The sequence below is a fragment of the Halichoerus grypus genome, chromosome 3, assembly GCF_964656455.1.
Source record: "Halichoerus grypus chromosome 3, mHalGry1.hap1.1, whole genome shotgun sequence".
In the NCBI taxonomy this organism is placed as follows: domain Eukaryota; kingdom Metazoa; phylum Chordata; class Mammalia; order Carnivora; family Phocidae; genus Halichoerus; species Halichoerus grypus.
The window spans coordinates 1,767,810-1,788,566 of NC_135714.1; the positions used below are offsets into that span (position 1 = coordinate 1,767,810).

Here is a 20,757-nt window from a genome sequence, read left to right on the forward strand (position 1 = left end):
TTGTGTCATGGGTTCGTTGATGGATCTAAAACAAGCCTTTGGGTCCCTGTGCCCCACGTGGGTGGGCCACAGCAGACCTCTGTCTGGAAGAAGAGCTTCTCTCCCAGGGAGGTTGAGGACGGAGCCCCTGGCAGTGAGGGAATAGAAGGGGGTCACTGTGGGCTTTTGGAGACTGTGGGTAAAGAAGTTACTTCGACACGAGGCTGGGACAGGGCCTTTGCCTCAGCGACATCCTTAGGACAGACTATGTCTGTCCCCCGCTCCTTGTCCCCCGACTGGCAAAGGAGAGTCAGGCAGAGCCATCCCAGAAGAGGGCAGGCACGCGCACTGGTGTGAAGGGTCAAAGAGTAAGATGGACAGCCATTGTGGGCTGCACGGAAGTAAGCCTCCACCAGGACTAGGCAGCGTGGCCCAGCGGCGGAGGTAGCAGGCAGAGGCCGTCCGCCAGCAGGTGAGACACGGCGCTCTTCAATTACGGCTCCAGGTGAGGGGACGGAGAGTGTCTGCTCCATGGAGGGCCTCAGCGCCCGGGGCTGCGCTGTGCTGCGGCCGTCCTGCTTTTAGCTTCCTAAAGAGCCAGGCCGCGGCGGGCAGATCCGGGCTGTGCACAGAGGGGAACCTGCAGGGGTGACGGGCTCTTGACGGCAGGACAAGGAAGAGGCGAGGCCCCTGCGAGGCCCAGCAGAGACGGAGCGGGAGGACGCTCCCAGAGCGGGCAGGGGACGGTGCCTCCACCTTTAGCTGCTTGCGACGTGGAGACAGTTGTGATTGGATCGCCTGCCGGGAGCCCTGCGTGTACCTCATGGTCCTAATCGTGGGCTTTGAGGAGATAGGGGTCTGCCCAGCCCCACTAGAGTGGGGCAGTGAGAACTGTTCTCCATTCGGGTGTTAGGTCAGGGCCCACTCACCCCGTGCGCTCGGTAACCTGCACCCCGTCTTCGTAGAGCGTCTGGTTGATGGGCTGGTTGTTGAAAGGAAGGCACCACATACCTGCTTGTGGGTTCCCTGTAGCTTCTGTTCTGGGGCGGGTTTGCAAACCCCGGCCTGTGCTGTGGGAGATACTCTGCTCACTAGACACTGGACATGGGGGCCACACCAGGAGTCTGCCTCCAAGGCTTCGCTTTGAACACACGGAACAAGGATTTTGAATAAGTTTTACTTGAATTGTTAAGTTAAATTTTTAAAACATCTGCCATTAAATTTTTAACATAATTTTATATTTAAGTTCTTCAAAATGACACTTGTTTTTTTAAAATATTGTTTACTGAATGTTGTGAAAAATAATTAAAACCTGGAAGGACTTTTATTTTTTTAATTGTATTTTGTTTTATTTTTGGAAGGACTTTTAAATGCAAAATGTACTTGCCAAAGTCTTTTACTGGAGGAGCTCAGGGATGCAAAGAGTCAGGCAACTCTTTACAGCCTTCACTTGTTTTCTAAGCAAAAAGAATAGTTTCCGTGGAGGCTCCTGGACTAGGCATCACCAGTGAAGTCCAGTCTTCACTTGGACTCAAATTAACTTCGTGCCAAGCTGGAGGGCAGAAGTAGCCAGGACCTGTTTGCCGTGTGATGTGGAACGTATCAGAGTGCCACTTGCTCTGTCACTCTGGTGAAAGTATGTTGGGAGTTTGGTTTGTCTGCTAGGCTGGGAAAAAGGCATTTCAGGTTTTGAGTGCACACTTTCAAAGTGTCTTGTCGATGTGTGCGTGAAGGCCCCAGCCTCGCCTGGAGAGGTGGCGCACCGGCAACTGGTTGGTCGTGTCATCCAGCCGCCACATACACGGGAGGCTAGCACAGCAGCTGCTCTGACCTTGCTTTATTTTACTTATTTTTTAAGCAGGCTCCACGCCCAGCGCGGAGCCCAGTGCGGGGCTTGAACTCACGACTGTGAGATTGAGACCTGAGCCGAGATAAAGAGTCGGATGCTGAACTGGCTGAGCCACCCCAGCGCCCCGACCTTGTTTTAAAGAAGTGCTTAGTCACTAGGACAAAGGCTATAAGGAAGATTCTGTTAAGCACTGCCCCTCCCCCCCACCACAACCAATAAAGTAATAAGTATATACCTTAGTAGAAAGATTAAATCTAATCGTCGTCTCGGAGAGTAAAATAATTTGGGTCAGGTGTGTTTTAAGCTGTTTGGCTTATTATAACCTGTTTCAGGGTTTATGTTCTTATTATATGATTTGTTTTTATTTATTTATTTTTTTAATGTCTTAACGTAGAACACTTACTGTTGTCTTACGTTGCTGCTTCTTTTCGCATCACAGCTGGAGGAGAAAGCTCGCCTGGAAGCAGAGGCCAGGGCCCGGGAGCACCTGCACCTCCGTGAGGAGCAGAGACGACAGGAGGAGGAGGAGGAGTTTCAGCGGCTTCAAGAGCTTCAGAAGCTGAGGGCCGTGAAAAAGAAGAAGAAGGAGAGGCCGAGTAAAGACTGTCCCAAGTTGGACATGCTTGCTAGAAACTTCCAGGCAGCAGCAGCGTCTGTACCTAACTCTGAAAACATGCACAACGGCTCACTAGAGCAAATGGAAGAACCGGAAACCTCATCCCACTCTCCTTCCAGACATGGGGACCACACGGAACCCAGGCCAGGGCCGGGGGCTGACGGGGATGCTGCCGGCCCCATGGACGCCAGAGACTCCAAGCTCCTCCTCCCGAAGGAGGTCAGTGGGAAGCGGCAGGAGCCGCTGTCTTTTCTCCTTGACATAATGCATCACCACAAGGAGGGGAATGGCAAGCAGAAGCTCAAACAGACCAGCAAGGGCAGCAGCGAGCTGGTGAGGAAGCCGGCCGAGCCCCCCAAAGCCTCAGAGGGCCAGCCCAGACCCCGGCCCCAGACTGAGTCGAAGGCGAAAGTGCTTGACTTCACTTCCCTGGTGGAGCACAAAAGGGAGGACAGAAAAGTGAACAGTAACAACAATAACAAAAAGCAGCTGAACCACGTCAAGGAAGAAAGGTTGAATCCGGGCCCCCCAGAGCCTGCCTCCCCCAGCGAGCACCCTCAGGACAGCAAGCTGGTGCTGGCGGACTCTCCGCTGCCTAAGGGCAAGAGCAAGAAAAATAGGAAGAAGAAAGGAGACCGAGTCAGCAGTTCAATCGGTAAATAGCAGCGGGGAGTGTGGCCGGTGCCCCGTCACCCCGGGTGCCGCCCGGCCTCTCCTGGCTTTGGGCTGCTTGGAGCTTTACCGCAGCAGGGGGACGCAGATAGCCGTTGTCGCTCCGTGTTGTCATTTGGAATAATGACTGTACAAAGAATTCCTCTGCGGCTCGCTCCGATTCCCCAGACTCAGCGTGTGCCTTATCTGCTCTCTCTTTCTCTTTCTCCCTCTTTTATTGTTTTTCTGAGCCAAAGGAGAGTAATTTCAGACGTGAAGCCCCTTTGCCCTTAAGTACTTCACCGTGTATTTCCTCAAAACAAGGATACTCTCTTAGAAAACCACAAATACAGTTATCAGAATTAAGAAATTAATACTGATACAATAGCATGGTCTTAATTATAGACCTTACTGCTGTTTCTCCAGTCATCCCTTTAATTTCCTTTATAGAAAGAAAAAAAAAGGTACTGTTTTTCCTAACACAGGATCCAGTCCAGGTCACATGTCATATCTCCTTAATTTCCTTTAATGAGTCGGTTCCTCAGTTTCTCATGACCTTGACATTTTTAAAGAGTCAGTCCATTTATTTTTTTAGAATAATTTATTATTTGGAATAATTTCAGTTTGGTTTTGTGTGCCATTTCTTGATGATCAGATTCAGAGTATGTGTTTTGGGCATTGGTGCCATGGAAGTGGTGGGTCCTTGCTGGCGCCCTCCATGTGGAGCACAGAGTCTGGTGACAGGGACTCAGCCTCCCCTTCGCTCTCAGAAGTGGGAGTGTCTGATGGGGATGTGGGTCTCCTGCTGCTGGTAACATCCACTGGCAAGTCTTGCCTGTAATGGTTGTTCCTAAGTTGTTTGCCACGTTGTGATTTTTCTAACATTATTATTCCTTGTACAGTTCTTATTTGGTGCTTTCTGGGAGATGCTTTCCTTCCCCCCCACCCCATGTAGGGCTTTCATTCGTTCAGTTATTTAGATCAGGGTGGCTTCGTAGAGTCTTACTTTGTCCTATAGACCATAGTCCTTTACTAACACTACTTATTTTGGTCCTCTGGCTGTCCCAGATGCAGTCCGTGCCCCCTCAGGTGGTCCCTCGACCCCATCACTCTTGGGGCACTTGCTTACTTTCCTGCACAGTGAGATGTTCTGGGCTTATCTAGTACTTTCCCTGTCTCAGCCCTGAAGCTGTCATTTTCCAGAGAGCCCTGGTTCTTTTTAGAGGAGTTTAGAAACCCAGATTGGGGTGCTGCTGCTGTGTGGTTGCTGCTAGACCCTTCCCGCTGACACAGCCGGGAGTGGGGGGCGGGGGGGGCGCGTACGCAGCCCCCACGAGCATCTCGTGTAGTTTCTGTTCACACCGATGGCTTCGGTGGCGCTCCCCCTCGCCTCTCCACCTGCACAGCGCTGTGCGCAGTATTTGACTAACAGAATGCACGAAAAGTAGGTTCAGAATTGCTCACCGCCCCCCCCCGCCCCGCGGTGACAAGTGTCCAGGCTGAGGGCACGCGGGCTGGGGCTGGGGCTGGAGCGCAGCGGCGGGCAGGTGCCGGGAGGGGCGCCCGCGCGGTCTGGTGCAGCTGCCGCTCTAGGCGCCTCTGTTTCTGTTCGCTTCCCTCCGGGTTGGTTTCCCCGCCCCCAAGCCTGGTTCTCCCTTTCCCACCTCACTTCCGCCCACTCCCTGTAGGTAAGTCCTCGGTTTCTTTCTTTTCTTTTTCACACAGAAGGTAACTTCTAGAGATCTTCTCTTGCTTTTTGCTTGCCCCTCCCGCCAACTGAACATGTTCAGGAGAGCACCGCGCGTGATGGGTTCGCAGAGCTCCCCCTCGCTGTGCTGCAGCCCTGAGTCGGCCGGGCTCGTGGTTGTCCGCGGGGCTGCCCTGGGAGCTGCTTCTTGCCAGGGACTCCCAAGAAGGCGGAGTGCGAGTCCGAAGGCGGGCGTGGACAGTCTCATCAGGCTGGGACCTTGAGCCAAGACAGGAGGTGATGTCAGTCCCCGGGTAGCTTTCATGTGCATTTTCTCTAACTGCAGTGAGGTCATATTTTTAAGTACTGTTTGTCTCTTTTTTGTGAATTTTCTATTCACATTTTTTTCTTGTTTTTAAATTAGGTTTTTGGTCTTTTTCCTTGCATTTTTAAGAGTCTGTCTTATACTAGGAGTATTAATTGGCCTTCTGCCTGCATCACAGGCTGCAGATACATACTCCTTTGGACTGTGTCTGTGATGCTTTCCAGCCATGCAGAAGTTTTCTTTTTCAGTTGTAGATAGTCATTTCATTGATCTTTTAGTGCCTCTGGATTTTAAAGTGGTCGGAAAGCGTTACTCTGACGCTAAGGTGGAAGAGGAGTGTGCCTGGGCCTTCCAGGATTTGTATGGTCCCACCTTTCTCATTTAGCCCCTGATACATTTGGAGATTTTTTGTGGGTATCGTGTGAGCCATGGGTCCGGTATTCTCTCTTCTTAAGGGGTTAGCCCACTGGCCCAGCACCACTTACTAAAAACTCATCTTGCCCCGTGATTCAGGGTGCCTCCTTTGTGCTAAACTAAATTTCCCTGTGTCCTTGATCTGCTCAGGAATTTCTGTTCTTTTCCTCCTTGCTTCTTCCTGAGCCCTTGCTTGCACTGAGGTAGTTACTTCGGCTGCCCCGTGTGTTTCAGCGAGGCCTCGCCTCCCAGCTGTTTTCCATTGTCGTCCCAGCTGTTCTTGCATGTCTGTGCTTCTGTACGAACTTGAGTGCCCGCGTGCTAGAGCCATAGCTCTAGTGTCTCTGTTGGGGTTGCATTACATTTACAAATTAATTTAGGGAGAATTGATAGCTTTATGTTGATTGTCCTTTCCAGAAATAGGAGTGTTTCTCCATTTGTTCAAGTCTACTTTTGTGACTTTTAGGAATGTTTTAAATTTTCTCTCATAAAAAAGAAATGGAAATTGGTCTATTTGGTATTTCTGTTTCTAATGAGGTTAATTTTAGTAAACTATATTTCCATAGTAAATTATTCTTTTAGCTAGATTTTCCAACTTATTTACATAGATGTCTGAAACTACATAGTTTTTAAAAATGTATTTTTCAATGGCTATTTTCTTTTTTTTTTAACTTTTTTAAAATTTAAATTCTGTCAATTAACATATAATGTGTTATTGGTTTCAGAGGTACAGGCCTATGATTCATCAGTCTTATATAATACCCAGTGCTCATTGCATCACATGGCTTTCCTCTCTTCCCCTATGATCCTCTGTTTGTTTCTTATATTCCACATGTCAGTGAGATCATATGATAATTGTTTTTCTCTGATTGACTTATTTCGCTTAGCATAATATCCTCTAATTCCATCCACATCATTCAAATGGCAAGATTTCCTTTTTTGATGGCTGTGTAATATTCCATTGTATATATATATATATATATATATATATATATATATATACACCACATCTTCTTTATCCATTCATTTCTCAATGGACATCTATTGTGGACATTACTGCTATACACATTGGGGTGCAGGTGCCCCTTCAGATCACTATATTTTTATCTTTGGGGTAAATACCCAGTAGTGCAATTGCTGGGTTGTAGGGCAGCTCTATTTTTAACCTTTTGAGGAACCTCCATACTGTTTTCCAGAGTGGCTGCACCAGCTTGCATTCCCACCAACAGTGTAGGAGGGTTCCCCTTTCTCCACATTCTCACCAACATCTGTCGTTTCCTGACTTGTTAACTTTAGCCATTCTGACTGGTGTGAGGTGGTATCTCATTGTGGTTTTGATTTGGATTTCCCTGATGCCGAGCGATATTGAACACTTTTTCATGTGTCTGTTGGCCATCTGGATGTCTTCTTTGGAGAAGTGTCTGTTCATGTCTTCTGCCCATTTCTTGATTGGATTATTTGTTCTTTGGGCATTGAATTTGATAAGTTCTTCATAGATTTTGGATACTAGCCCTTTATCTGATATGTTATTTGCAAATATCTTCTCCCATTCTGTTGTTTGTGGTTTTGTTGCCTGTTTCCTTTGCTGTGCAAAAGCTGTTTATCTTAATGAAGTCCCAGTAGTTTGTTTTTGCCTTTGTTTCCCTTGCCTTTGGCGTTGTGTCTAGGAAGAAGTTGCTGCGGCTGAGGTCGAAGAGGTTGCTGCCTGTGTTCTCTATGATTTTGATGGACTCCTGTCTCACATTTAGGTCTTTCAGCCATTTGGAGTCTATTTTTGTGTGTGGTGTAAGGAAATGGTCCAGTTTCATTCTTCTGCATGTGGCTGTCCAATTTTCCCAACACCATTTGTGGAAGAGACTGTCTTTTTTCCATTGGACATTCTTTCCTGCTTTGTCGAAGATTAGTTGACCATAGAGTTGAGTGTCCCATTTCTGGGCTCTCTGTTCTGTTCCATTGATCTATGTGTCTGTTTTTGTGCCAGTACCATACTGTCTTGATGATGACAGCTTTGTAATAGAGCCTGAAGTCCAGAATTGTGATGCCACCAGATTTGGCTTGCTTTTTCAACATTCCTCTGGCTATTTGGGGTCTTTTCTGGTTCCATACAAATTTTAGGATTATTTGCTCCAGTTCTGTGAAAAAAGTGGATAGTATTTTGATAGGGATTGCACTGAATGTGTAGTTTGCTCTCGGTAGCATAGATATTTTACAATATTCTTCCAATCCATGAGCATGGAATGTTTTTCCATTTCTTTGTGTCTTCCTCAATTTCTTTCATGAGTGTTCTGTAGTTTTCTGAGTACAGCTCCTTTGCCTCTTTGGTTTAGCTTTATTCCTAGGTATCTTATGGTTTTGGGTGCAATTGTAAATGGGATCGACTCCTTAATTTCACTTTCTTCTGCCTCATTGTTAGTGTACAGGATGCAGCTGATTTCTGTGCATTGACTTTATATCCTCCCACTTTGCTGAATTCCTGTATGAGTTCTAGCAGTTTTGGGGTGGAGACTTTTGGGTTTTCCACACACAGTATATCATCTGCAAAGTGTGAGAGTTTGACTTCTTTGCCAATTCAGATGCCTTTTATTTCTTTTTGTTATCTGATTGCTGAGGCTAGGACTTCTAGTAGTATGTTGAACAATAATGGTGAGAGTGGACATCCCTGCTGTGTTCCTGACCTTAGGGGAAAAGCTCTCAGTTTTTCCCCACTGAGAATGATATTCAGTGTGGGCTTTTCATATATGGCATTTATGATATTGAGGTATGTTCCCTCTATCCCACACCATGAAGAGTTTTAGTCAAGAGAGGATCCTGTCCTTAGTCAAATGCTTTTCCTGTATCTCTTGAGAGGATCATATGGTTCTTGTCCTTTTATATATGTAGTATATCGCATCGATTGGTTTGTGGATGTTGAGCCAACCTTGCAGCCCAGGAATAAATCCCACTTGGTCGTGGTGAATAATCCTTTTAATGTACTGTTGGATCCTATTGGCTAGATTTTGGGGAGAATTTTTGCATCCATGTTCATCAGGGATATTGGTCTGTAATTCTCCTTTTTGGTGGGGTCTTTGTCCCGTTTTGGGATCAAGGTAATGCTGGCCTCATAGAAAGAGTTTGGAAGTTTTCCTTCCATTTCTGTTTTTTGGAACAGTTTCAGAAGAATAGGTATTAATTCTTCTTTAAATGTTTGGTAGAATTCCCCTGGGAAGCCATCTGACCCTGGGCTCTTGTTTGTTGGGAGATTTTTGATGACTGCTTCAATTTCCTTGCTGGTTACAGATCTGTTCAGGTTTTCTCTTTCTTCCTGTTTCAGTTTTGGTAGCTTATTCATCTCTAGGAATGCATCCATTTCTTCCAGATTGCCTAATTTGTTGGCATACAGTTGCCCATAATATACCCTTATAATTGTTTGTATTTCTTCAGTGTTGGTTGTGATCTCTCCTCTTTCATTCATGATTTTATCTATTTGGGTCCTTTCTCTTTTCTTTTTGATAAGTCTAGCCAGGGGTTTATTGATCTTATTAACTCTTTCAGAGAACCAGCTCCTAGTTTTATTGATCTGTTCTGCTATTCTTTTGGTTTCTATTTCATTGATTTCTGCTCTAATCTTTATTATTTCTCTTCTCCTGCTTGGTTTAGGCTTTATTTGCTGTTCTTTCTCCAGCGCCTTTAGGTGTAAGGTTAGGTTTGTGTATTTGAGACCTTTCTTGTTTCTTGAGAAAGGCTTGTATTGCTATATACTTCCTTCTTAGGACCTCCTTTGCTGCATCCCAAAGATTTTGAACAGTTGTGTTTTCATTTTCATTTGTTGCCATGAATTTTTTAAATCTTTAATTTCCTGGTTGACCCATCCATTCTTTAGTAGGATGCTCTTTAGCCTCCATGTATTTGAGTTCTTTCCAAATTTCCTCTTGTGATTGAATTCCAATTACAAAGCATTGTGGTCCGAAAATATGCAGGAAACAATCCCAGTATTTGGTACCGGTTGAGACCTGATTTGTGACCCAGGATGTGATCCATTCTGGAGAATGTTCCTTGTGCACTTGAGAAGAATGTGTATTCTGTTGCTTTGGGATGGAATGTTCTCAATATATCTGTGATGTCCGTCTGGTCCACTGTGTCGTTTAAAGCCTTTATTTCCTTGTTGATCTTTTGCTTAGATGATCTGTCCATTGCAGCGAGAGGGGTGTTAAAAGTCCCCTACTATTATTGTATTATTGTTGATGTGTTTCTTTGATTTTGTTATGAATTGGCTGCTCCCATGTTAGGGGCATAAATATTTACAATTGTTAGATCTTCCTGTTGGATAGACCCTTTAATTATTATATGGTGTCCTTCCTCATCTCTGATTATAGTCTTTGGTTTAAAATTTGATTTGTCTGATATAAGGATTGCCACCCCAGCTTTCTTTTGATGTCCATTCTCATGATAAATGGCTTTCCACCCCCTCACTTTAAATCTAGAGGTGTCTTTCGGTCTAAAATGAGTTTCTTGCAGACAACGTATCAGTGGGTCTTGTTTTTGTTTTTTTTTTTTAATCCAATCTGATACCCTGTGTCTTTTGATTTGGACATTTAGCCCATTTACGTGCAGAGTAATTATTGAAAGATACAAATTTAGTACCATTGTATTACCTGTAAAGTGACTGATAATTTATATTGTCTCTGTTCCTTTCTGGTCTGTGTTACTTTGGGGCTCTCTCTTTGCTTAGAGGACCCCTTTTAATATTTCTTGTAGGGCTGGTTTGGTGGTCACAAATTCCTTTAATTTCTGTTTGTCCTGGAAGCTTTTTATCATTCTTTCTATTTTGAATGACATCCTAGCTGGATCACTATTATATGTCAGGGTGTTGGCCTACTTTTAATGATATTGAGAGGGGAGTTCTCTGTGCCTCCTGGATTTTGATGCCTGTTTCCTTCCCCACATTAGGGAAGTTCTCCACTATAATTTGCTCCAGTATGCCTTCTGCCCACCCCCCTTTCCTCTTCTTCTGGGATCCCAGTTATTCTAATATTGTTTTGCTTTATGGTGTCACTTATCTCTCGAATTCTCCCCCTCGTGATCCAGTAGTTGTTTGTCTCTCTTTTTCGCAGCTTCTTTATCCTCCATCATTTGATCTTCTATATCACTAATTCTCTCTTCTGCCTAATTTATTCTAGCAGTTAGAGCCTCCATTTTTTATTGCATCTCATTAATAGCCTTTTTGATTTTGACTTGGTTAGATTTTAGTTCTTTTATTTCTCCAGAAAGGGATTCTCTGATGTCTTCTATGCTTTTTTCAAGCCCAGCTAGTATCTTTATAATCGTGATTCTGTACTCTAGTTCCAACGTCTTATGTTCGTACTGATTAATTAAGTCCCTGGCAGTCAGTACTGCCTCTCGTTCTCTTTTTTTGAGGTAAGTTTTTCCATCTTATTCTGTCCAGAGAAGAATAGATGAACAAGAGAACAAAGTACTAAAATGGCAACAGTGACCCCAGAGAACTATACACTAAACAAGTCAGACCCGAAACTGAAACACGAAAAGAAAAAGAATATAATCAGACAGGTGAGCAGAATAGAGCAATACACTGGATTCTGTGTGTATTTTGGTCTGGTTTTTAGAAAACTAGATCCCAAAATTGTAAAGAGAGAAAAACTTATATATGTGTAACAGTAAAGTCAAATACAATGAAAGGATAGAATGTAACTGTAAAAATGGAAATTAAAAGACAGGAAAAACAAAAGAGAAGAAAAACAAACAGGGGCGCCTGGGTGGCTCAGTTGGTTAAGCGACTGCCTTCGGCTCAGGTCATGATCCTGGAGTCCCGGGATTGAGTCCCGCATCGGGCTCCCTGCTCGGCAGGGAGTCTGCTTCTCCCTCTGACCCTCCCCCTCTCATGCTCTCTCTCTCTCTCTCTCTCATTCTCTCTCTCAAATAAATAAAATCTTTAAAAAAAAAAAAAGAAAAGAAAAACAAACAAAAAAGGGATATAAACGGGTTAACAGAACAGAGCAGTATACTGTCTCCTGAGTGTATTTTGGTCAATTAGAAAAAACTACGTCTCAAAATTGTAAAGAAAGAAAAACTTTTTATACAAAAATAAATATATTGAAAGGATAGAATGTAACTGTAAAGATGAAAATTTTAAAAGACTTTAACAAAAAAAAAAAAAAAAAACCCACCCCCCCAAAAAACAACAACAAAGAGAATATGATCAGACAGGTGAATAAAGCAGAACTATTCACTAGAGTTTAGGTGTATTTTGGTCTGTTAGAAGAAACTGCATCCCTAAATTGTAAAGAAAGAAGAACTTACATACATACAAAAGTAAGATTCAGTACAATGAAGGGATAGAGTGTAACTGTAAAAATGAAAATTAAAAAAGATTTTATTTTTAAAGATTTTAATTTATTTATTTGACAGAGATAGCGAGAGCAGGAACACAAGCAGGGGGAGCCTGCTTCTCCCTCTCCCACTCCCCCTGCTTGTGTTCCCTCTCTCGCTGTGTCTCTCTCTGTCAAATAAATAAAATCTTTAAAAAAATTAAAATTAAAAGGAGTTGATAAAAAAATCGGTTGAAAAAGGAAAGAAAAAAATTTTTTAAAGATTTTTATTTATTTGTCAGAGAGAGAGAGCACGCGAGCGAGCACAAGCAGAGGGACCGGCAGGCAGAGGGAGAAGCAGATTCCCTGCTTAGCAAGGAGCCCGACGCGGGGCTCGATCCCAGGACCCTGGGATCATGACCTGAGTGAAGGCAGACGCTTAACCAACTGAGCCACATAGGCATCCCAAGAAAGAAAAAAAAATTTTTTTTTTAAAGTTGAAAGCCTAAAGAATCACGGTAAAAAAGCCATGGATTCTCTGTGCATTACTCCCCTAGCACTGGAGTCCTGCCGTTCTCACTGATCGGTAAACCTGGTCTTGGCTGGCTGTTCTCCTGATCTTCTGGGGGAGGGGCCTGTTGCCGTGGTTCCCAAATGTCTTTGCCGGAGGCGGAATTGCCCCGCCCTTGCCCGGTCCAGACTAAGTAATCTGCTCGGGTTTGCTCTCGGGAGCTTTGGTTCCCTGCAAGCTTTCCGTCCAGCTTCGGAGGCGGAGAGTGAGAATGGCGGCCTCCCAGTCTCCACCCCGGAGGAGCCGAGAACTCGGGGTCCCGCTCCTCAGTGAGCCCCCAGAGAGAAGCAGTCAGTCACTCCCGTCTCCCCGGTCTCCGACCGCACTCCGTGCTCACCCGGCCTGTGACCGCGCGTTTCTATCTCTGGCCCCTGACCCCGTGTGGAGTCTCCAAACCCAGCAGATCCCTGCGGTGCGCTCCCGCACCGCTCCTCCCGGGGGAGGAAGGGGAGTCTCCCCGGATCTGCCGCTTGTTGGGTCCCTGCTGGAGGAGCGGTGGCCCGACTGTGCCGCGGATCACGGTTTATGGCAACCCCGAGTTGAGAGCCCGCGCCTCGGCTCCGTCTCTGCAGCCGGCTTCCCCGCTCTGATACCTGGGAGCTCTGCCGCACTCAGGCACCCCCGGTCTTTCTGTGACCCTGAGGGTCCTGAGACCACACTGTCCCACGAGGGTTCCACCCCCCGCTTAGCCACTGGAGTGACGTCCCTCAGCGGAGCCGACTTCTAAAACTTCCGATTTTGTGCTCCGCGGCTCTATCACTTGCCAGAAGCAGCCGACAGAGGCCCCTCCCCCGCCGTCTATCCTCCCGAATATCACCTCAGATTCACTTCTCCGCACGTCCTACCTTCCAGAGAGTGGTCGCTTTTCTGTTCAGAGAGTTGTTGCTATTCTTTTCTTCGATCTCCTGTTGAGTTCGTAGGTGTTCAGAATGGTTTGATCCCTATCCAGCTGAATTCCTGGGACCAGATGAAATTTAGGTCTCCTACTCCTCCGCCATCTTGCTCCTCCTCCTCCTCCCCATTTCTTATTTTGTGTATTTGTGTTTTCTCCCCATTCTGTTTCATTCAGCTAATTAATAGCTTGTCACTTATTTTGAGGATGCCCGAGTGGATCAGTGAGTGGGGCCTGTGACTCTTGATCTCAGGGTTGTGAGTTCAACCCCCCCATTGGGTGTGGAGCCCACTTTAAAAAAAAAAAAGTTTGGGGCACCTGGGTGGCGCAGTCATTAAGCGTCTGCCTTCAGCTCAGGTCATGATCCTAGGGTCCTGGGATCGAGCCCTGTATCGGGCTCCCTGCTCCGCGGGAAGCCTGCTTCTCCCTTTCCTTCTGCCGCTCCCCCTGCTGTGCTCCCTCGCTCGCTATGTGTCTCTCTCTGTCAAATAGATAAATAAAATCTTTAAAAAAAAAAAAAAAAAGTTTATTCACTTTTTTTTTTTTTTAAAAACAGGCTATTTATTAGCTAGGTTTACTGTTGTTCTTTCTAATATATCATCAATTTCTGCTTTTATCTTTATTTTCTTCCCGTGCTTTCTCTTACTTTGTTGTTTATTTTCTAACTTTTTGATTTGGGAATTTAGCTCATTTGTTTTCATTCCACCATTTTTATTGATCGAAGTATTTAGCATTTCAAATTTTCCTCTGATCATTCCTTTAAATATATTTCATAGTCTGATAATGTTTTCATTGGCATTTTGTTTTAAGAAATTCAGGAATTTCTTTGTTTTTATCCCCTCCTTCGCCCAGTAGTTTAATAGGTGGCTTTTAGGTTTCCAGGTGGAAGAGACTTTTTTTTAATATTTTATTTATTTGAGAGAGAGTAAACAAGCGGGGGGTGGGTGGCAGAGCGAGAAAGAGAAGCAGATTACCTGTTGAGCAGGAAACCTAATACTGGGCTCGATCCCAGAATCCTGGAATCATGACCTGAGCCAGGGGCAGACGTCTCACAGACTGAGCCACTCAGGTTCCCCTGGGAAATCCTTTTTTATGTTAATAATTTCTAGGTTTTCTGCATTGCGATCAGAGAATATTATTTGTAATATTTCTGCTTTATGGAATTTACTGATATTTTCCTTGTGACCAGCTTTTGTAACTGCCCTGTATACACTTGAGATAAAAGTGTATTTTTTTCTGTTATCATGGTGAAAATTGAATGTATATATCTTCATGATGTATTGATCAGTAATATTCAGGGTTAGATCTTCTGTTTCCTTCCTGGTTGTTTGTCCTCTTGACCTGTCTTCTGTTAGTTATTTCATTCATTCATTCATTCATTCATTCATTCATTCATTTATTTATATATATATATATATATATATATATATATATATAAAGATTTTATTTATTTGACAGAGAGAGACACAGCGAGAGAGGGAACACAAGCATGGGGAGTGGGAGAGGGAGAAGCAGGCCTCCCGCGGAGCAGGGAGCCCGATGTGGGGCTCGATCCCAGGACCCTGGGACCATGACCTGAGCTGAAGGCAGACACTCAATGACATAGCCACCCAGGCGCCCCTGTCTTCTGTTATTTATTATTAATGAGTTTCTAGGTTTTCTTGTCTCTCTTGCAATTTTGCTTTATAAAGGTGGTGTTTGTATTTGGTGCACATTCCTAACTGTAATATCTTTTTTTTTAGTGAATTGTGGGTTTTAGTACTAAAAAATGTCCTTTTGTTGTGCTTTTGCCTTGAATTCTACTTTGTCTAAGACGGTGACCGCTGCCCCTTCGCTCTTTGTGTCTCCATTCGCCTGGCGGGACACTTCTGCTCTCATCCCTGAGTCCCTCAGTGTTAGCTCGTTCTCTGATTTCAGACAGCACAAATCTTGTATCTTGCTTTGTGAGCCAAATGGAAAATCTTATCTGGAAGTGATTTAAGCCCCATTCGCATATATTACTATGTGCTTTGTCTCAGCTCCAACGACATTTTATAATTGCTCTGTATATTTTATATTTGCTGTTTCTTTTTCTATGTGATTCTTTTTTTCTTAGCTTTTATTTTTGAAAATCATTGGTGTTTAAGAAAGTCGGCGATCTTGCCTGCGTGCATTCCTCCACACTTGTACCGTTGGTGCCCCGTCATTGGTTTCCTTGCTTACCTTCCACAGCTGGCTTCAAGGCAGCTTCTCTGACACCACTTACTGCCTGGACAATAGTCCATGAGCTGCTTCCATCCTTTTCACTCCCCGCCTTTTGCAGTCCCTTTTCTTCCATTTCCCAGCTGCATTATTTCTGCTATGTCAGACACAGGGTGTTTATAGGTCTCCATCTGACTGCATCCCGTGCTGGTGTTGGTCCTCCTGTGAAGTGTTCCTGTCCTCTTCCAGTTGGATGATGCTCACCCTTAGGCGCATGTCCTCAAGTAGGGGTCAGGGGTATAGAATTCTCTGAGCTCTGGCAAAGCAAAATGTTTCCTACAGTCTTAATGATGTACAGAAGCCTGGCCTGGCTGGGTCACACTTTCCACTCTGATTAACGTAGCTTTGCTGTTGTGAAGAATGTCTTCCTGGTACTGAATCTGGTTATGGTTCTGTCGCTTTTTTTTCTTACACCAAGATGTTCAGTAGTGATTATTAATTCTGATCAGAAGAAAAGAAGATTAGAAATTGCTTTCGAGGACAGCTTTTCCAGCAGACATACCTGCTTATTGGCTTTTGTCATTGTTCCTCTCCCAGAACTGTTAACGGAAGGACTGTTGATCAGAGACTCGCTCTCCTAGACGTCACTTTCATTACATCTCTAAACACTCCTGCCCCATGTCGCCCTTCCTCATACACCAGCATTTCTTTGAGCCGGGCCTCAGCAAGTCTAGTCGGCAGGCAGGCGAGGTCTGCAAGTGGACATGTAGACGGAGGCCCAATCGGAATAGTCTTGGTGGCCAGGGAGGAATGGATCGGGCCATGGACACAGGGCAGCTGTGACTGCATGTGTCGTGAGGATGAGTCTGCACTGGCTGGGTTGGGCAGGGTGGAGCCCGGCTGGGAGGCTGGTGAAGGCCAGCCCTGATGCAGCAGCAGTGGGTAGAGATTGTTGGGGCGGGGGAGGGTCCCAGACTGTTCACAGAGAACTTGCTGGGCCCGTAGAAGCCATGACGTGAGAGTGAGGCGGGCTGAGGTTCCCCGTCAGAAACGGAGCAGGCTCAGAGCAGACCGCACTGGGGGGCAGTTGCCTGAAGGTGCCTGTAGGGGGCCAGCTGCAGGGACGTGCAACTCACGAAAGCGGTCTGGGGCAGCGGGGGAGGTTTGGTGGCGTCCGTGTCCCCATGGAAGGAGGGGATGGTGGGGGCAGGGCAGTGCGGAGGAGGAAAGCTGGGCACAGGGAGCTCTGGGTGCCGGCAGAGGGTGGCTGGGAGGGGCTGTGGTCATGCAGGTCCCTACAGGGAAGCTCCTCGCAGACATTTCTGTGAGCTCACGGGTGTGAAGGCACTCTGCCTGGTGGTCTAAGTCAGCAAAACGTTAGCTGCCATTACAGCTGAACCATGGCTTATGCTACTGTCAAAGTGCCCCAGTGAAAGGAACGAAGGTGTGTCTTTGTTTTCTATAGAGGACAAAAAATTATCCCATGCTAAAGTCTGCAGGGAAGTGGGGACTCTGTACCTTCCTTTGAGGATGGGGCCAGGTGTGTGTGCGCCGCCAGCCCTCCCAGCGGCCCAGCTGTGCGCTGCCGTAGCCTCTGGTGCCCAGGATCCCACGGGTTGTAACAGACAGGGCAGGCAGAGAAGAAGCACGAAGTCGAACCCCTCAAACTTGCTGAGATTCAAGGAGTTGGAATAATCCTGAATCATTATTCTCCCTGCCATCCTGCCTGTTTTCAAAGAAGGTGATTTAACTGCAAAGTGAAATACAGCCTTGCTTTTTTATTGGAACAGCCTGAAAAGTGTTTGATCATGTCTTTGGGATTGTTGCACGTATAAACTGAATGTCTGGGAGAGCCGTCTTCCAGTAGAGGTTGATGTCGGGGTCCCCGGTACAGTCAGTCGTGTCCTCTTGCCTGAGGGGCACTTGCAAGGGACAGCATTCGCCTCCCCGTGGGGCTGCCTTCTGGGCTTCTGTTCACTAGCATGCCCCCACTGCTTCCTGCCCTCCTGTAGGGACTTAGGACAAGACTCTGGGCTTGCAAGCACCTTAGGTTTCAGGGAGTCTTCTCAAGGGCCCTCCCATCACGGAAATGTATCAGGTAAAGACCAGTTGCGGGGCACCTGGGTGGCTCAGTCGTTAAGCGTCTGCCTTCGGCTTAGGTCGTGATCCCAGGGTTCTGGGATTGAGACCCGCATCGGGCTCCCTGCTCCGCGGGGAGCCTGCTTCTCCCTCTCCCACTCCCCCTGCTTGTGTTCCCTCTCTTGCTGTGTCCCTCTCTGACAAATAAATAAAGAAATCTTTAAAAAAAAAAAAAAAAGACCAGTCGCTTGGGGAATCTGGGTGCCAGCCAATGGAGCTCTTCTAGTGGGACCTGAAGCCACAGTTGCTTTGCTCAGCAAACCTGTGAGTTCCATAATTTCCAGGTTGAACGTGGAAGTTCACAAGCACATGAGAGACATCTGCCCTCCTTTGGCTGTTTGTAAAGTCTGATTTTAGAGAAAATTTTCAGTTTGTGAAGTTATTAAAATTAAGTAAAGCCAGGTAATCTGTTCTCTTATAATCTGACTTTCCTCTTTTCTTTCATTTTACAGATGATGTCTTTCTGCCTAAAGATATCGACCTAGACAGCGTGGATATGGATGAGACAGAGAGGGAAGTGGAGTATTTCAAAAGGTAAATGTTACGGCTTTGTGTCTGAAATGATGATGGTTTCACGGTTGCCAGACATGACCCTCCTGACCCCCCCTGGCATTGCTGCTGTCATGGACACGAGTTCTGTGAACTAGCCGAGGGGCCTGTCACACACATCCCCCCACAGTCCTGGCACACACACGGGCCTCCTCACTCACCCTCACACCCAGTCACCTCTCCCCACCCCTCTGTGTGAAGACTGGTTGAGGACCGTGGCTCCAGACCAGCAGCATCAGGGAGCAGGCCCCTCCCCAGACCTGCTGAATTACTCTTGGGAGGGACCCAACATCTGTGTTGTCACAAGCATCCCTGGTCATCCTCATGTGTGCTTGACATTGGAACACACTGATAACGGCATGCTTTTGGGGAGAAAAGTAACATTTTAGAGATTCGCTCAGTTTTCCCGATAAGCAGATTTCATTAGTACTGTGTTCAATAGTATTTTATCTACTTTGTGAATTACAGCAAGCAAATTTCATTTTAAAGTTTCTTGTTCCTTCTTTTAACCTGTTTGTTTCAGATAATACACACATACACACACAAAAGGAGCAGGTAGATTGCAGTGCAAAAAGTCATTAACTCGTATCTGAAATATTGTAGGGGCATCTGGGTGGCTCAGTCGGTTAAGCGTCTGACTCTTGATCTCAGCTAAGGTCTTGATCTCGAGGTCAGGAGTTCAAGCCCCGCATTGGGCTCCACGCCCGGCACAGAGCCTCCTTAAAAAAAATGAAAGATAAAAATAAATGAAATATGATAGAATTCTAAATTATTCTGGAAGTTATGTTTATTATTTAATTTATGTATGTGTGCATGTGTGTGTATATATCTCATCTTAGCAGGCAGAGTAAAGCATTTGCTAAAGTTGGACGTCCATTCTAATAAAAACTCATACATAGGACTAGATAGGCATATCCTTAACATAATAAAGGGTATCCATAAAATACAATAAATGCCATAGTTACAGTGAAACATTAAAAGCTGTCCCTTGAGATTAAAAAAGACAAAAGAAGATAAGGATGCCCAATGTTACAACTTCTGTTTGTGAAGGTGTAAGAAGAAACAAAGGGACAAGGATCAGAAGGAAGAAATAGAATTGTCATTCTCAGGTGACGGAAGTGTGTTTGTACAAAGAATCTGTAAGCAAATCACTTGAGTTACTAAGATAGTTTGCCCTGAGGCTGGATTCTAGGGAGCATTTTGTGGATAAAGGCAGAACTTTGGAGAGAGATTTTCCCAAGGTAGACCTATAGGACTCATATACTTTAAAATCATGCATGACCTTATAAACAAAGATTATCAAACACCCAAGACCTGGGGAAAAGAAACATCTAGAAATGAAAAATGTAATGAGTAAAATCAAGATGTTAATAGATACATGATAAATAGATTAGACATTGCTGAAGAGGGAATTTGTGAACTGGAAGAACTATCTGAAAGATGCACCCAGAATGCACCCACATACAAGGAAATTAGAAAAGAGGAAAGAGGCTCAGACACATGGAGGAGAGACTGAGTCTGACATACATTTAACTGGAGCCCCCCTAGGAGAATGTGAAGGCTACAGAAAAGCTGTATTTGAAGAGATACAGCACCTGGGGATTTTGCAGAGCTAATGAGAAATCCAAATCTACAAATTCAGAAGCACAACATATACCAATGGAATAAACAAACAAAAATCCATTCTTCAACATAGCAAATGTGAAACCAGAAGACCATGGGGTGATATTTACGGCGTTGAGAGAAAGCTGTCCGTCTGTAACTGCGTATACCACAAACCTGTTCTTTTCCATAGTAAAGAAAAACTACAGGAACTTGCTCCAAAGAGATCTATGTTTAAAAAAAAAAAAAAATCTTCAAGAGAGAAAGATACCTCAGAAAGACAGTATGATTTGCAGGAAGGAGAGAGAGAAACAGCCTGATAAATGTTGTTAAATAAAACATTTTCTTTGTAACAAGATAGTAATAATGTCTAATTGACATTATGTCTGAAAGAACCACAGTATTGAACAGAATAGTATGTAAGCTAGGTGTGAAATAGTCAGAGCTGAGTATCCTCGCGTCCTTTTCTCATTGAGGTATTTAACAGGTATTTAATATTCAGACTTGAAGCTAAATTGGCGATACAGTTTCACAAGTAAGCATTAAAAGAATAGCAATAGGATGTATAAATTGCTAATCTGTAGAAGGAAAAAAATCAAAACTCAAAATGAAAAAATAAATGTAAAGAAAGTACAGTAAACAAATTTTAAAAACACGAGAGACACAAGTTCAGTTTTATCAGCAACCATGATAGAAAAAAAAAGTTTGTCAGATTGTGTTAACGATTTTAAATATATACACACACATGCTTACACGCATGCACACGCGCCCACACACACACTCTGTTTATAAGAACATACCTAAAATACAGTGAATAGAAAGGTGGAAGTAAAGAGGAAGTGGTGTATAATTATGTTATTATCAGACAGAATATGGATTAATGTAAGGGACAGATAAAGGTTGCTACATAGTGCTAAAAGGTTCAGTGTGTGAGGAAGACATAGAAATTTTAAACTAGGTACTAAATGAAATAGCCTCAAAATACAAACAGGAAATAGTT

At 44.9% G+C, this 20,757-nt stretch overlaps 1 protein-coding gene across 6 annotated transcripts in view; it reads left to right on the top strand.

Annotated features, from left to right (window-relative positions):
* Positions 1 to 20,757, top strand: part of FAM193A (family with sequence similarity 193 member A) — a 164,220-nt gene that overhangs the window by 136,721 nt on the left and 6,742 nt on the right. For all 6 annotated transcript variants that reach the window (XM_078068308.1, XM_078068309.1, XM_078068310.1 and 3 more), the window contains 2 exons: positions 2,268 to 3,099; positions 18,059 to 18,140. In XM_078068308.1, the coding sequence (XP_077924434.1) occupies positions 2,268 to 3,099; positions 18,059 to 18,140 (914 nt within the window). The remainder of the gene's footprint in view (positions 1 to 2,267; positions 3,100 to 18,058; positions 18,141 to 20,757) is intronic.